The sequence below is a fragment of the Desmodus rotundus genome, chromosome 7 (genome assembly GCF_022682495.2).
Source record: "Desmodus rotundus isolate HL8 chromosome 7, HLdesRot8A.1, whole genome shotgun sequence".
Classification (NCBI taxonomy): domain Eukaryota; kingdom Metazoa; phylum Chordata; class Mammalia; order Chiroptera; family Phyllostomidae; genus Desmodus; species Desmodus rotundus.
In genome coordinates this window covers 136,505,612-136,521,833 of record NC_071393.1, presented here as the reverse complement: position 1 = coordinate 136,521,833, position 16,222 = coordinate 136,505,612, and the positions used below count along the sequence as shown (strand labels likewise).

The 16,222-nt window shown below is 60.5% G+C and overlaps 1 protein-coding gene across 1 annotated transcript in view; it reads right to left on the bottom strand.

Moving 5' to 3' along the window:
• TDRD9 (tudor domain containing 9) overlaps positions 1–16,222 on the bottom strand; it is a 61,684-nt gene that overhangs the window by 7,164 nt on the left and 38,298 nt on the right. The window contains exons 21-32 of the mRNA XM_024568108.4: positions 14,724–14,840; positions 14,303–14,410; positions 12,877–12,977; positions 11,723–11,896; positions 8,570–8,681; positions 7,510–7,722; positions 7,194–7,283; positions 6,491–6,751; positions 5,393–5,548; positions 4,842–4,912; positions 3,385–3,494; positions 2,841–2,937 (exon numbers count right to left, since the gene is read on the bottom strand). Of these exons, the coding sequence (XP_024423876.3) occupies positions 2,841–2,937; positions 3,385–3,494; positions 4,842–4,912; positions 5,393–5,548; positions 6,491–6,751; positions 7,194–7,283; positions 7,510–7,722; positions 8,570–8,681; positions 11,723–11,896; positions 12,877–12,977; positions 14,303–14,410; positions 14,724–14,840 (1,610 nt within the window). The remainder of the gene's footprint in view (positions 1–2,840; positions 2,938–3,384; positions 3,495–4,841; positions 4,913–5,392; positions 5,549–6,490; positions 6,752–7,193; positions 7,284–7,509; positions 7,723–8,569; positions 8,682–11,722; positions 11,897–12,876; positions 12,978–14,302; positions 14,411–14,723; positions 14,841–16,222) is intronic.

Genomic DNA, 16,222 nt, shown 5'->3' with positions numbered 1-16,222 from the left:
GGCCAGCCCCACTGCCCGCTCCAGACCACGAGGTTTAGAATGCAGGCAACAGGACGAGAACTGGCACTGCGAGCTGACGTCCTAGAACCATCTAGACAAGCAAACAAGGAACCCGCTTCTTACAAAGACGCGGCATTCGATCGGAAATGCCCACATCAGGAAGCTGCTGGGGGGCCTGCGGCGAGCGGTGTCCGCGGGCAAAGTGCTGAGCGGCACCAGTTGTCAGGGCCTCCAGATGCTTCCAAACCCCACTCAGGCCGCCCCGCGAAGACCGGCTGCACGTCACCCTCGGCCCTGGAGCTGATGGCACGTGCGGAGAACTCCCTGCCAGGATGCCCGCATCCCGGCCGTCCTGAGTCGGGGACAGCCTTGTCCACAGAAGGGCCTCGGGTCAGGGAGGATGCAGCTGGGCGAGCGCAGGCCCATGCCCGTCTGCTGCCACTGCCTGCCCCCCAGGCTTGAGTGTCCCTTTCTTAACATGCTGGCCCCTCCCACACCCACCACCTGAAAGGACCCGTGTCCCCGAGACCACGGCGCACGCATCGAGACACGTGCTGCTGCGATGCTGGGATGTGAACACCCCGCCACCGGCTCAGGCAGTGTGGCAACGGCAGCCTCCGAAGACTGCGACACCGGTAGCCCCTACCCTTCCTGCTGTCCCTCCAGGGCAGGTGGACACTTCCAGGGAGAAGCGGGAGCTGCAGTCCTGCGCCTGGGGCCCAGGAGGAGCAGAGACCGTGCCATCGCAGGGCATACGCCTCGGGCGGGGGCCAGCACTGACAGGTGACACAGCTTCCGGCGGGCTCCCTCTTAGGACAGCCACCACCAGGCAGTGAGGAAGCCCATGTGGCCCACACAGAGGCCACCTCAGGACACCCCTGGGGTGGGGGACACTGAGGCTCCAGCTGGACTCAGCTTCCAGCCCATAGGTGTTCCTGCTGGAGACTCAGACACCACAGAGACCGGCTGTCCCCGGGGCCCATCTCTTGCCCACAGTATGACCAAGGGCGGTTGGGGCGACCACCGCAGCCACAGGAACAGAAAACCAACAGTGAAGGTCCCCTTCACATCCACTCTCAGGTCATTTTCAACCATTCTGCCCGACAGGACCTTTGCGGTTTGGAAAGATCCCAGCCCACAGGTCACTTGCTTTTCGAAGCTGGACCAAGCCCTGCAGCCCTGGCCCCTGGGGGCGTCTCCCTGGCCCTGCTGCTCCCCGCATGTCCCTCTCACAGGGACACCCCCCTCAGGCCCTGAGGCCAGCCCAACGGGGACCATGAGCAGAACAGCGGGGTGGGACAGCGGCCAGCACAGGGTAGCAGCCTGGGTCAGGCGGAGGGACTGAGTTGACAGGCAGAGCATGGAGGGAGGCTCCATGTCCCGCCTCACTGGGGAGGGCGAGAAGTCACACAGCAGCTGGGTCGCCCCGGCCAGGCAACAGGGGACAATGGCCTCTGCCTGCCAGCAGAGGGCCACAGGGACCTCCCCCTGCCGTGTGAACGCTGAGAGTTCAACTCCCGTCTTCACTTATGTTCCTTCCTCCCACTCACCTGCACTGCGACAGGGTGGTGACACGCCCAGAGTAGCCACCCCCAGCAGACCGCGGCCTTGCAGGTGGGCACCAAGAGGTGGGTCACAGGTGGAAGGGCGCTGCGGGCTCACGAGGACAAGCTGTCTCTGCAAGCGCACCTGACCTGCAACCAGCCCTGGGCCCATCTGCGCCGACTGGCCGCAGGAGGCTGGGCGTCTGGGTGAAAGGGAGGCCCCGCACATCAAAAAACCCCACTTGGCCAAGGGGAGGCAGCGTCTGGGCGAAGACCCCCAGGCCCATGGGCCTGCAGCCACCGCCCGAGAGCGGTCCCGCGATGGCTCTTCAAGCCAGCAGCAGGAGCGCTGAGCCGAGCTGCCACCGTCCCTACGAAGCTTTTCTTCCTGGAAGATGGCATTCTAAGCACCAGCTACCCCAGAACTGCTGCGTGTCTACAACTGAACTAGCCGTGCCCTGGAGACTTAGAAACGACACACTATTACTCGCATCCTCAAGCTTCGACGTGAAAGAAGAGAGTGGAGGCAGGAGCTTGGTCTGGCAGAAGAGGCAAGCTGGTTGTCAGAGGCCACCAGAGAGCGGTCTGCGTGTGTTCCCAGCACGTCCTCCTCCACTGCGGGCGACACCGGCTGGGAGAGGACCGTGTGCAGAGGCTGAGCCTGCACCGCCACCTCCCAGGAGGGCTCGGGAGGCTGTATTCTCGGAGGCGTGGGTCATGCCACTGCGGCACAGCCAGAGAAGCCAGAGCCAGAGAAGCCAGACCCCGGTGCCGAGGCCGGGGAAGGGCGGGTCAGAGTCGAGGGCCTGTGCACCTGGGTCAGCGTCATGTGCAATTTAAATGGACTGTGACAGAGATGTCGTAAGAATAGGAAAATGCCTGTGTTTGTGAAAAAGGGTGTGGCGTGACAAAAATCTAAGAACAAAATAAAACATACACATATGAGAACAATGAAAATAAACATACTAAGTTTCTAAAAATGATCATGTTCGTTTAGGAAGGAAACTGAGCCACACCCACAGCCCACCCACAGCAGCAAAGCTGCCCTCTCCCGTCTGGGCCTCGGGCCGCGCCCCATTTCCCCGTCTCCTTGACCACAGCTCACCGAGCTCCTGTGGGACCCTGCGTGTCCCCTGCTGTCCCCTCGCAAGCTCTCCGAGCCTCCTTCTGAGCAAGTCCAAGCAGACGCATCAACACTCGCAGAGGCCCTGACCCAGCACAGGGCGGGGCCCGTCAGCAGCCAGGGTGCTGCAGTCGCCCCCCCACTGGCCCCCACCTCCCGACAGCTGTGCATACCGTAGCTCCATCACGGGGGCAAACAGCATGCTGAGCAGGGCCGGCAGCCCGGGGGCATGCGGCAGCAGGGAGGTCTCTCTCAGCAGCAGGGTGGACCCTGTCAGACGGGAGGGGGCGGCAAGGCCCCCAGGGTGGCTCACACCATGCAGGCCACCCCCCAACCCCAGCCCCACAACCCCTACTGTGCTAGCCTGCCCCCACACACCCTGACAGCAAGGTGTCCCTGCTGTCCATTCCCACAACACCCTGCAGACAGACGCCTCTTCACCACGTTCAACCCCAAGACCGTCTCTTGGCTGTCTGATCTGACCAGGACTGAGAACTTGGGCTTGTCCCCCTTCGTAGCCCAGCGAGGTGGAGCGAGGGCACGAGGGAGCAAGGAGCCCATTTCTGCACACTTGTATAAAAAGGGGGGGTGGGGCTCCCTTCCTAACACCTGCCCAGCCAGTCCTGCGGGAGCCAGCCCAGGTGCACCCATCCATCCGGACCTGCAGGACAGAGGGACCCCAGTGACTAAGGTGGGGCGGGAGGGAGAAGAGCTCACCGGTTGCGTTGACAGAGAGGGACGCGGCCACCAGCACCCTCTGGTGGAGGTCCTCCGGGGTGTCACTGATGGCTACTGAGTTGATGCTCTCCTTCTCGATCCAAACACGTCTGCAAGGAGCCGGCAGAGCGTGCTGCAGTCCCCCCGCTGTGTGTGAGGCCCACCCCGAGGCAGATCCACTTCAAAGATGCGGGCACAGGCTCAAAGGCAGTGACCAGCAGGGGAAACAGAACCGTTCACGTCCTCTGCACTGTCTTTCCCTCCCGGACAGCCGCCACCCCTGCACCCTGGAGTCCTGCAGTGACCCCACCTGCCCCTCCCACACACGCCCATGAGAGGCCCACTGTTCCCTGGCTGCAAGTCCCCCCACGTGCTGACAACACCCCAATCTCCAGCTCCCCAGACTCTGTCCCTCCTCCCAACGTGTGGCGGCCACCACCTGCATCCCAGGCAGGCCACCCGGGGGCCTGCAGAGGAAACTCACGTGGTCTACCCCCCCCCCCCCCCCCCCCCCGCCCAGGCCCTGAAGGCCAGCAAGGGCACCCGCAGCCCCTCCCTCCCCGGGTGCCAGACCCCAAAGCTATGGGAAAACCTTGCTAGCCCTGCACCCCCTGCCCTGGACTCGGTGTACGAGCAGCCTCTGAGGTGTGCTCCCTCCCGGAGACCCTTCTACCCGAAACCCAGTGCGCACGCTAACGAACTACAGGTTATCCTAGAGCCGTGGGAACGCAGGCTCTTGGTCAGCAGGTCAGGACAGCCGGAGCTCTGCATTTCCAACCAGCTCCCAGGGACCCCTGTCCTGCTGGTCCCAGGGCACAGAGAGGCTAGGGTTTGCCCTGCTGCCAAAGGGACCACAGTCAAGTGCATATAGCAAGGCATTCCCTCCAGCCCCCTCAGCTGGCAGCCCCGCCTCTGGCACCAGCTCTGCAGCCTCTGTGCCCCCACTGACCCTCTACCATCTACTGAGCCTCCCCGTGGCCAGACCACTGCCACCCGGCCCCCGCCACTGCCCCCACAGCCTGGCCAACTCCCCCGCACCCTCCAGGCCTCGATGTCTCTGGGAAACCCTAGTGAGAGTGGTCGAAGGCCTCCCCGGGGCTGTCACAGGGCCCTGTGGCCCCAGCAAGACCCTCGTCCACCAGCCGGGTCGTTACCACTTCCTCTTGCAAACCCCACTCTGGACCCCCAACCCCTGGGAGGACCCCAATGGCATGCTGCTCCCTGCTGACCCCCAGGCCGTGTGCCGAGCACAGCAGGTGGCCCAGGGTGCTGAGGGACTAGTGATGGTCACAAGAACAGAGCAGGGGTCTGGGAGGAAAGACCGTGGCCATCGATGGGGGAGGGGGAGAGCCCGCCTCAGATCTGAACGAGGGGAGGAACTGGGAGCGGCTGGAGAAGGCAGCACGCACCCACAGGTCCGAGAGCGAGGCTGGTTTCTGGAGCTGCGTGCCCCGTACCTGAACTTGGAGATCCTGGTCAGGCTGTGGCACTTCAGCTCGTAGGGGTTAAAAGGCCCGTGCAGCACTGCCTGTCCACACAGAACAACGGGCGTCACTGGGGAGCCGGCGCCACTCAACACACGTTCAAACACCCAGAGTCGGCTGCTGGGTTCAAAACAGGGAACAACTACATCCCAGCCATCGGCCTTCAAGATTCGGCGGGGGAGCAGTGCCTTGAAGAAGGTGCTTCTCTGGAACCAACGGCCCCGCCAGCCTCTCTCCCTGCACAAGCTCACCAGAGTCTGTTTACCACTGTGGTCCGTGACCAGCCCGTGGGGGATGCGCCTGCTGACCCCCCCGCCCCACACAGGCGGTGGGGAGCCAGGCTTGCACCGCTTCTATCCCCAATATGCAGGCCAGCCGTCCGAGCGCCTCTCCACAACGAACCCCAGGCTCTTCCCTCATTGGCCGTGGCTGCCCTGTGAGCAAAGCCTGGCACGAAGACCAGAGAAGGTCAGGCGTGAGCGCAGCCCCCACGGGGCGTCGGCAGAGTGGGCTGAGGTCAGTACCTTGTGGCTCGGGGTCCCCAGCTTATTGGACGAGAAGCTGTCCAACAAGACTTGGATCAGGTGCTTCTCCTTGTCCATCCCTGGGGACGGCGCACACACGTCGGGCACATTTTCTACCGGTTTGGAAAAGAGACTCTTGAGAACTTCGTGGCTTTGCTAAACAAAGTAAGAAAAGTTCCTTTCACTAAAAAAAGCAAAACCAAACAAAAAAGCCAAACCTTCCCAAGTGTCCATCAGTAGCTGAGTGGATAAAACAACTGTGGGATATTTACACAATGGGATGTTACTCGACCACAAAGAAGGAGGGAATCTTACTCTTTGCGGCAGTGTGGATGGACCCGGACAACGTGGCGCTAAGTGCAATTAGCCAGGGAAAGACAAATGCCACGCAACCCTCATCCCTGGAATCTAATGAACAAACTGAGCTGATGAGCAGAGTGGAGTCAGACTTGTGGATGGAGAACAGGTGACAGCTATTGCGGAGCAGATGGAAGAGCAGGGGCGGGGAGGGCATGGAGGGGGAGGTGTCGGGAGAGATCTCATCAAACACGTTTGAAACTCAAACAGAAGTGGGACAGGCTCCCTTCATCTGCCTCCAGCGCCTCCCAGCCATCGGGGAATGGAGAGTGAGGAACACTCTCAGGAACTTCTGTGAACACGCCCTGGCTGCACCTGGGGACTGTCCCCAGGACCCGGAAGCGCCCACTCGTGGGAACAACACTCGGCAGCTCTCACACGTCTGTCCACCTGCCAAGCCCAGCCCCTCCCCCACGGCCTCAGAAGAGGCATCTCAGAACCTCAGACCAAGAAAAATAGCTGCAGAAGTGATTTTGAAAGCAATGGCTCAAAGACATTTTGAAATGTCTGAAACGCTAGTAGCAAACCTTTTATTAGTTAGCCACAGCGGGGAGATGAAGCTGAGAACGCGTTAAAAAGGCCTCCCCAGACAGAGAACATTTTCACATCTAATTTCCATCGTAAGGGAGGAAACAGCTTCCTGGCAGGAAACCAGCTGTCACGCCCCAGCCACCACCACCGTCTCAGAGAAACTGAGCCCCCCCCCCCCGCCCCCCCCCCACCACACCAGGCCCCGTGTACCCGCGACTCGTAGCACTCCTCTGCCAGCTCGGCGTGGCCCTCGCTGATGAGCACGTCCCTGACGTTGGCGACGTCCTGCGGCCCCGAGGACAGGTACACGTCCACGTGCAGGACGCTGTGCACCACGGAGAAGACCTTGATGAGCAGCACACGGCCGCTGACCAGGGCAGCGAAGCGCCGGCCCGCACCGCTGCTCCAGTGCTCCCCGCACACCAGGGACCGGGCTGAGGGGCGCAGTCTGCAGACCCTGAACTCCAGCGCCTGCGGGCAGAGGGCAGGGCCCGCCGGTCCGTGCAGGAGCCACAGCCAGGGCCGCCATGCACTTCCCAATGAGCCTGCCCCACTGCGACCCGCTGGGGCTGGGTCTTGGCCCTTGGCCCAGCAACAGTGACCCCACCCCGTCTTTGCCCTGACGGGGAGGCTCCGAGGCCGTGAGGCTCCAGCCCACCCAGGGTCTGTCTGCTTCCACGGGCCCAGACACCTCTTAGGAAGTGCAAAGCCCCCCACGGGTTCCAGCTCACCCCAGAACCATGCTGGCAGAAGTACCTCCTGGCAACACACGTTTCAGAAAAGCAGGGAAACCCAACGTGGCGAGCATGACAAACAAGCCCCCCCCCACCCCCCCGACAACGGGCCTCGGCCCTGTCGGCCGCCAGCACAGCCGGCACCGCCTCACACACACAGGAGCCCGCGGCAGCCGCACCTGGAACGGAAGCTCGAGGAGGTGGCAGGGAATCTCCATCAGAAGGTCCAGGCCCACACGCGACTTGTTGCCATAGTCCACAAAAAACACCTAGTGGGCAAAGGGAGGGCCCGCGTCCGCGAGCGCCCGCCACCGCCACCCCACCCGGCACCGCAGGACCCCGACCAAGCTGCACCGTCACTGGGGGACAGGTCTCCTCTCCCTGACGGCTTTTCTAACCGTGACTGCGCCATATTTGACTTCCACGTCAAGTCGGGAGGACCCTGCGTGGCCCGCGCTGGCACATCTGGCCCAGGGGCGCAGCGGGTAGGCGCACCTCAGCAGAGCCCCCGGACACGTAGAGGATCTGCGCTCGGAAGTAGCGCGGCTCGTCCGCGTCGGCGAAAGGCGCCAGGCAGACCAGGTCTGGGTGCGGGTGGACAGCCAAGGGCACCAGCTTCAGGCGGTCTATCTCGGCACTGAGCTTCTTCAGAATCGCTGCGTTCTTCTCATCCATCCTGTACCCCCAGAAGTGCCCCACTTCAACCACCTGGAAGAGGAGGGGAGCAGCAGAGGTGAAGGCTCAGCCGCCAACCCCCACAGACACCAGCTCTCCAACCGAGCCCCCAGGTCTCTCAACAGGCGTAGCCGGTCCCCCAGGAGGCGGTGCCTGGGAGGGCCAGGAGGAACAGTGTGGAGTCTCAGGAAAGAGGGTCCCATGGGCAGCCCCACCCACTGTGGCTATCAACCGCAGGGACCACAAAGGCTGGGATTTCAAGGGTCCTGGAATCCAGCTTTCCATGTGGCGGCTCCCAGTGACGTGGGCCACAGATGCACAAGGAGCACGACTGTACTCCAGTTGACATTTCATTTCCGGCAGCCCTGGCTGGGGCAGCTCAGTGGGCCGAGCGGGCGCCTGCACACCAGAGGGTCACTGGCTCGATTCCCGGTCAGGGCACATGCCTGGGTTGCAGGCCAGGTCCGTGGCTGGGGGCGTGCAAGAGGCGACCACACACTGATGTTTCCCTCTCCCTCCTTCTCCGTCCCTTCCCCTCTCTCTAATAATAAATGAAATCTTTTCCAAAAAACCTTATTTCACTTATACCCTAAAGAAGAATGGTACCAATGCTAACTTTGTGGACATGAATTACACAGGCATACAGTATTATACCAGTTAGTATTTTTACGTGTACCTTGTGGCTAAGACTGATTTTTGGTGTTTTAAACAACCTAACAATTTCAAACTTCAACTCTGAATCCAGAGTGAATGTCTGTGCTTTCCTCTGTGTCCCAGCCACACCCCCTCCGAGGGCACACTGGTGCCCGCCCCTCCCCCCCCAACACCTGCACCCACGCGTGGCCCCAGGCGACAGAGCGTGTGCTGGGCCAGCTCCTACCTCAGTGACGTCCACCGTCAGGAGGAGGTCTGAAACCAGGCGGGACCTGTCTGGTGTGTTGAACGACACTTGGACAGGGTCCACAGTCTGCTTCTGGAAGTCCACGTTCACCCTGTGTGACGAGGTTTGGGGGAAAAGAGTGGAAATCAAGTGTTACGAAGAAAACACGTGTACGCGTGTGAACTGCCTGGGTGCCCCACCATCTCTGCGAGACAGGAACACTTTAATAAAACGCCTACACCGGGGTGACGAATTGGGTCTCATTTTGTACCTGGGTTTCTGGGGGCTTCCTGAGCGGCCCCAGAGGGCGTGCACCCAACAGCCCCATACCCTCCAGGAACATATTCCAAGGGCCAAGACGCTTACGAACCTCTCTTTTCAGGGTATAAATCCTACATCTGCAATCTGCGATCTGCAATGTTGTCTGACTCGTGGTTCCAGAGGTGCGAGACTCTGGTGTTCGGAAAACTACAAGAACCCACGCCTGGCTCAGTGTTATCAGAAAACACACACAGGACTTTCCAATAAACCCAAGAAATAGCGCTCGTCCTTGAAAGCAGTACGGGAGTGACTGCTCAGACGCAGACCACAAAGCACAAGTCTGGTGGAAATAAAAGCTCCCCTTCCTGCTGCTCTTACTCTGGCACGAGAAAGAATCAGAACGGAGACCCGGGCCCTGCTCTCGTCCCCACGGCCAGTCCCGTTTATGAGGCGGGAGCGACTTCGGCAGGCTCGTCCAGTTCTCACAGCCCAAACACATTTCTAAGGGGACATGGTGCAGGGGAACTCCTACCTGCAGCAGAACAGGGCCGAAAGACAAAGGGACTTTACGAAACTGAAGGGTGATGTGGTCTGGTCCAAGGGAAGAAACTCCAAACTCGACAGCGGCTGCCGAGTGGCCAGGGCCCTGGTCTGGGCCACCCACACCCCGCTGCCCGCCCATCTGTCTGCTGGACAGAGCTCATCCGCTTTGCTGAGGAAGAGGACAGGAACAGCCGTCAGGAGGAGGAGGAAACCCGGCTGGGGTTCAGGCCTACTGTCTGAGTGGACATCACGGGAGCAGGCCCCGTGGCCCTCTCAGCTGCCCCATGCGACAGGCCGGCACTGCTCCATGGAGGGGTCTTAGCCGCAGGACAGTAAACACCCAACTAGACATGCACGGAGGACCTGGGCAGACGTCCCTGAGGCAGGAGACAGCACAGGACGAACTCTGAGACTGCAGTACTGTCACTGGCCAGCGTCTAGCATCCTGGTTGCCAGGAAACGCCTTTCACCACTTAGGTGGATTAAATAGTAAACCGAGGCAGGGAGGAGGCAGGAGACAGGTCTCACACGCTGACGCAGCAGTCCTGAGCCTGGTCTGACAATATCGCCAGGTGTTCCAACATCACTAGAAACACTGTTAGCTTTCAAGAAAGAAGAGAAGCCCTTGAAATTCTATGTAGCATTTCCACTATCTGGGAAAGAACGCCTTGGACTGTGCTTTCATCCCAGGGCCTGGAATGCGGGACAGGGTCCCCGGTGCCCAGAGAAGAAGCCCGGGAAACAGCTTTGGTGAACTGTCTGCCTCTGGTCACTGTCTGTTTTACGAGGGAGTCCCTGATGCTTACAGAAGGAGCCCATAAATAACTTTGGGTACCTGCCCCAATTTTAATTAACCGCCTCCTGTCACGAATTTGTTTTCCAGCAAGATGAACAAATGGAGTCTGGAGCAAGATAAGGATTCGGGCTGACAGACCCCACACATGCCTGAGTTTGGGTGGTCAGGACCCCCCGGTGTGGGAGAGCTGGCACCACATGTACCCGTTAATCAGTATGTGACTGTTTTCTCCCATCCCCCCAACTGTGTGTGTGCGTCCTCAGAACAAAGGTCTCTCTCTCTCTCTCTCTCTCGGGGTCTGGGGGCGCTCTTGATGCTCTTGGCTCCCTGGCCACTGGGCTTCAGGCCCCCCCGGGGGGCTTGCCACCCTGATCTTCAACTGCTCTTAGTTCTGCCGCTGTGCTTTGCCCTGAAACTTTGCCTTTCACTCTACCCCCCACTCTCCCCAGTCCCGTTCTCTTCCATGGGAACGGGTCACTAATAAACTGATTACACACTACTAGATTTGATGATCTGTAATTCTTTACCTGCATCAGCAAGAAGAACCAGGTCTCTCCTGTCAACACCTCGAGGCCACCAGGCACACGAGAGCATACTCCACACCCCTAGTTGTCAGGGACAGGTACCCCAAACCACAAGGAATGCTCACCTCACACCTGTCAGAAGGGCTGGCAAGGATGTGGGGAGAAAGTAGTGTAAACTGGTGCGGCCACCAGGGACAGCAGAGTGGAGGGTCCTCAAAAACTTTAAAACGCAACTACCTGTGACCCAGCAACCCCTCTCCTGGGCATTTAGCCAAAGGAAATGGAAACACTAACTTGAAGCGATTTCCACACCCCCACGTTCACGCCAGTCAAGGCGGGGACACAACCCAGGTCCATCAAGGGGTGAGCGGGGAAGGAGGTCGTGATGGACGCGTCACTCCGCCACAAGAGCACGAGGAGACCCTGCCGTCTGGGACGGCGTGGGCAGCCTTGAAGGCAGCTCGCTACGTGGAGTAACACCGTGTGATATCACTCATAGCACACGTGGGATTGGGAACAGAACAAAGACAGAAAAACAAGCTTGTAGAGGCTGGGGGGGGGTGGGCAGGGAGAGCGGAGGAAGTGCTGGGAAGGCGCCAGCACACCCCGAGACCCTAGGTCCCACACGGGCACCTGGGCGGCACCGCGCAGGCCGGCCCGAAGACCCCAGGGAGAAAAGTCTCTGTTTTAACTCCTCCCCCTCCTCTCGCATCTCTCTGGGAAGCCAGGTGTCGGTGAGCCTCTGCGGTAACCACCGCCTTACGGTGCGCTCACACACACACAGGGACGTGTCCTCAGTAAAGCCGGGGCAATGGCGATGAACGAGAAGCACGGGTGTTCGGGGAGGACGAGCAATGTGCCCGAGCACACGCAGCCAGGGGATGGGGACACCAGGCTCGAAGACAGGGCCCCCAGCTTCCCAGCCAGCGCTTTCAGCTGAAGCAAGGTCAGTGGTTTGAAAACATTTGGAAGCGTGGAAGCAGCAGCACAGCCCCGGCCCGCCTGCCTCCCCACCTCCCTCGGAAATACCTGGTGTTCCGGAGCTTCGAGGCGGCCCCGCCGAGCAGCCTGCCTTCGATCTCCTCTGCCGAGTGCACGGTCAGTTCAAGGGGCACTTTGAGCTGCGCCATCTTGATGGCCAGGTACACGGCAGGAAGGGTCTTGAATCTCTCTGTCGGGTTCCGGGAAAACTCCACAAAGGCTCTGCCCACAATGTAAACCGAAAACAGTTATCAGGCACCTGAGAAAAGAACTAAGTGCACACTAATTTCTCTCCAGATTGGACAGAAACACTCACTCACACCTCTCCTCAAAACACCAGTACTCCCCACTCCCTCAAAGAAACAAAAATTGCCATGACATATCATTAAACTAATATCAAGTGTCATTCTTCGCCCTGACTTGTGTGCCTTGGTGGGTTGGGCATCATCCTGCAAACCGAAGGGTCACCAGTTCGATTCCCGGTCAGGGCACATGTCTGGGCTGCGGCCCGGCCCCCAGCAGGGGGCGCACCAGAGGCAACCGATCAGTGTTTCCCTCTTTCCCTCTCTCCTTCCCCCTTTATAAAAATAAATACACGAAACCTTTTTTACCAAGCATCATTCTAAGTAACATGAAGGGTAAGCTGAGTTCAAACAGGACTGTCTGTTAAATCTTAATTGTTATGATGACAACAGAATGGCAGGTTTTGGGTTTTTCTGTTTTACTAAAATAAAACAGTAAAAAAAAACTGTCCACAGGAACCCTGGGTGATCTCTTGTGACCTCCGAACCCCAGGTCTGTCTGGTCGACGCCCCCTCCACCCTCCCACGCTGCCCGACACTCACCCGAGCTCACCCCAGTCTGTGTCTGAGCGTCCAGTGCCCCTGGGTCACAACATCACTCCCCAACCCAGACTGCCAGGACGCATGTGACCCCCGGTGTCGCAGCATCAGCCTGGGACAGCCGACACAGAGCCCTCCGGGCACCAGACCCGCAGCCACAGCTGCCCCTCTGGAAGGTCAGCAGCTGAGGGAGAAGGACTGCCGCCGCCGACGACAGCGAAGCCTCAGCTCCGAGCAGGGGCTGCACGCAGCAGCCCAGGTGCAGGCCACACCCACACGCACTCGGTTTTCAGAGCCGGCTCCCATGACTGTGGAGTCCCGGCTTCTGAGATCGTGGTTGGGAGCAGATGCACGACTTACTTCGCCCCATCAAACGCGATGGACTTGACCTGGCCGCACTGCCTGAAGAGGGACTGCAGCTGCTTGTGGTACAGGAAGCCGTAGGGCGGGGCGTGCTTCAGCTACAGAACAGGACGGCCGTCAGAGCCCCAGCCACACAGGGACCCCAGAGCCGCGCTGACCACAGATGTGGCTCCGGGGTGCAGGGCTCAGACACTAGTGACTTCTACCCTGGAACTAGCATTAATAATAAATACGTGTTAAACAAAGGCTAATTCTTCCCATTAAAACAGCCCAAAAGTCCAGTCCAGAGAGATTAGGATTTGCTCAGCATGGACAGAAGGAAACCCTCCTCCCACCTGCTCACACTGAGGGGATGAGTACGTCCTGTCCCACCTCCCCACCCCACCCCAGGCAGTTCGTGTTCCAAGCTCCAGCATGAACAGGAGCCCTGCCCCTGGACCAGGCCCTGGCCCTTGCAGATCCACTGCAGCCCGAGCGAGGCGATGGGTGTGAGTCCAAACCCCGCCCCGTCAAGCACCTGTCCAGAGGCAGGTTAGGGGGTCACCCACCCACTCAGAAGCCACAAAACAGTCGTGGGGATGGTGAGTACCCACACGGAGGTCAGTGTGGAGCTCAGGAACCAACACTAAACGCCTTACCCAGGGCCTCACGGCCAGTGCTGGGGGCTCTGGCCACCCCGATGCACGCAGTCAGTAGTGACTTGGGGGCCACAGTGTGCACAGTGGGTGTGGAGGCCAGCGCACAGCGTGCCCAGTGAGGGGCTGGGCCCCCCTTGACCAACTGGACGGTCCTGAGAGATGAGGCCCCAGGCGTGTGCCGCAGCCCCGCACACACTCCAGCTCCTGTCCCTGCCCCAGGCCCCGGGGCCCACACTCTGTCTGTGACCCTCCCCTTGTCAGCTCTGCTGCCTCCTGCCAGTGGCGGTGGGAACAGCAACAGGAAGAGCTAGCAGCGCCCACATGCTCACACTATGCCAGGAACTCAGCCGAGCACTCCACAGCCCCTTGGCAGATGGAGGCTTGTCACAGAACCAAGGGGTCCCAGGAAGTCCAGTCCCCACCTGTGCACCCCAAGGTGGCCATGGGCTCAGCTCTCCTCATGGGAGCCCCACAGACCAACCCCCAGAGTCCCCGGCACCCACGTTGGTTGAGTGCTGTTTCCAGGCCAAACCCCTCATTCAGAAAGGGGATGTGGGGCCTCACACATGAGTGGCGCTCTGGTCTAGGGGCCACGTGTGGGCAGCAGGGCCAGGTGGCCAACCAGCCCGTCCACTTTGCACATAGCAATGCCACGGGCTTACAAAACGTGCTCACGCTCACGGAAGCCCACGGCGGCCGCAGCACCCTGTCAGCCACACGGACACAGAGCCCTCCGGACACTGGCGCCCATGCTCCCCTGGGGAAAGCGGCCTGCCCCCACCTACCACGATGGTGGTCTTGGGGTCCTTGCCAGCCAGCTCCCTCACCGCCATCTCCTCGTCTGGCTGCCCAAAGGTAAAGTAGTTTGGGTAGAAAGCGCCTGCCAGTACAACCTGGAGGAGAAAAACCTTTTCAGGAAGCAACGGTGCCACTTCATCAGCGCACCTCACACTTCCCAGGCGTGCGGAGCGTCGGTAACGGAGGACGTTTGTCCTAGAGCACCTTGCTTTCTTTCTGCTGAGTGAAACTAGCAGCGTGTTCACTGCCGTAGAAGCCAAAGCAAAGGCTGTGTCCTGAGCGTCTCTACCGCTGTGGGTGGAAACACTCCTCCGGCGGTTGGAGTGCCGCCCTCTGCATGGCGCACTTGGAAGGAGGAGGCAGCGCCCCCTGCAGGGCCACGCTGGCAGACACACGGCACGCACACACCTGCAGGATGAACCGCTGCTTGTACACGAACTCCTGGTCCAGGACGGGCCGCTGGGAGCCGACATTCATGTTGAATTGTGAGACCCGACTCTTCAGCTCCTCGTAGAGCTCAGCCACCTACGGCAGACACAGGGACAGGTGGCGTCTCAGAGCCAGGCAGACACAGTGCGCCACGGGGTGAGCACCACTCCTCCTGGGGGCGTGCTGCTGGGCTCACAGCCACCTCACGGGAGCCTGGCTGATAAGGGAACAGAAGGCTCGTGCAGAACAGTGTGGACGGAGCTCGCCGGACACACACTCTCCACGCCGTGGTCCCAGGGTCCCAACACACATGGACAAGCACAGTCCACATGTAGGGGCAGGCAGGGGACCGTGGCCAAGTCCCTGCTCTACGTCCTTCAAACACACCCAAACCGCCACCGCAAGCGTGCACTGACACAGGGACTGGAAACACGCTGAGGGACCCCACCGCTGCTGCACAGAACAGCACCTTGCACACACGCACGAGAACACACAGCTCCCGCTGCCTGGGGACGGGCCATCGATTCAGTGTCCGCGAAGCCCCTCGATGAGCTGCAGAGTCAACTCGTTCAAACCACAACAGCGACCGAGACCGGGGAGGCAGGGGCACCTGCGAGGAGGGGGCCTGGGACGGAGCAGGCCCAGGGCGCAGACCTGCCCCTCACGGCCACAGGCACACGTGCCCGCCAGGCAGAGGCCAACGGAGACTCACGCAAGTCCCTCGTGCAAGTCCCTTGCTCTGACCAAATGCAGAAGAAACAGAACCAACAACAAAACAAAACATCTCAACAGGCCTCCGTCCCTGGAAACTCAAAGGCCCTCCTGAAACGCCCTGGCGCAGGGGGGGGGGACGACAGGGCGGACAGCTGCCGGCCGGCCGCACACGCACACCCGCAGGCGGGCAGGCGGCTGAGCCGCGCGCACAGCGCTCTCCGCCAGAAGCACTGACAGTACCAGTGGGCCCAGTACTCCTCTCGGAAGACGGAAATGGTGAACCGAGGGACACAGAACACTAAATACAAAGCAAAAATCAACCAATTAAAAACTTCCACCTGTCCCCTCCCCCCAATAATCTACTGAGTGAAATCAAACCAAGAGGAGACTCTCTGAAACGCAACGGGACAGGCCAGGCCTCGGGGAAAGCACTTGGTGTGGGACGAACTCGGGGGCCTGGCTGCCCCCTGCACCATCCAGAGACCAGTGAGGCTCTGGGGGCGGAGCCTCGGAGCCTTGGGAATGTCCCGCCTCCTCAGAGTGTCTCTGTCTGGCCGAGGCCTGGGACACAGCACTGTCATTTATGGATGCTGGGGGCCTGGGGCCATGAAGCCTCCAGGTGACTCTGGAGGGGCTACAAACAGTAACGAAGGCCAGCCATGCAACCCACCCGCAGCAAAGCCGGACCCCAAAGCCCGGCGAGCCGCCCTGGCTGGCAGCAGGCGGCCCTCCGACACACCAGTGCTGGGAGAGCGCGTCGTGCT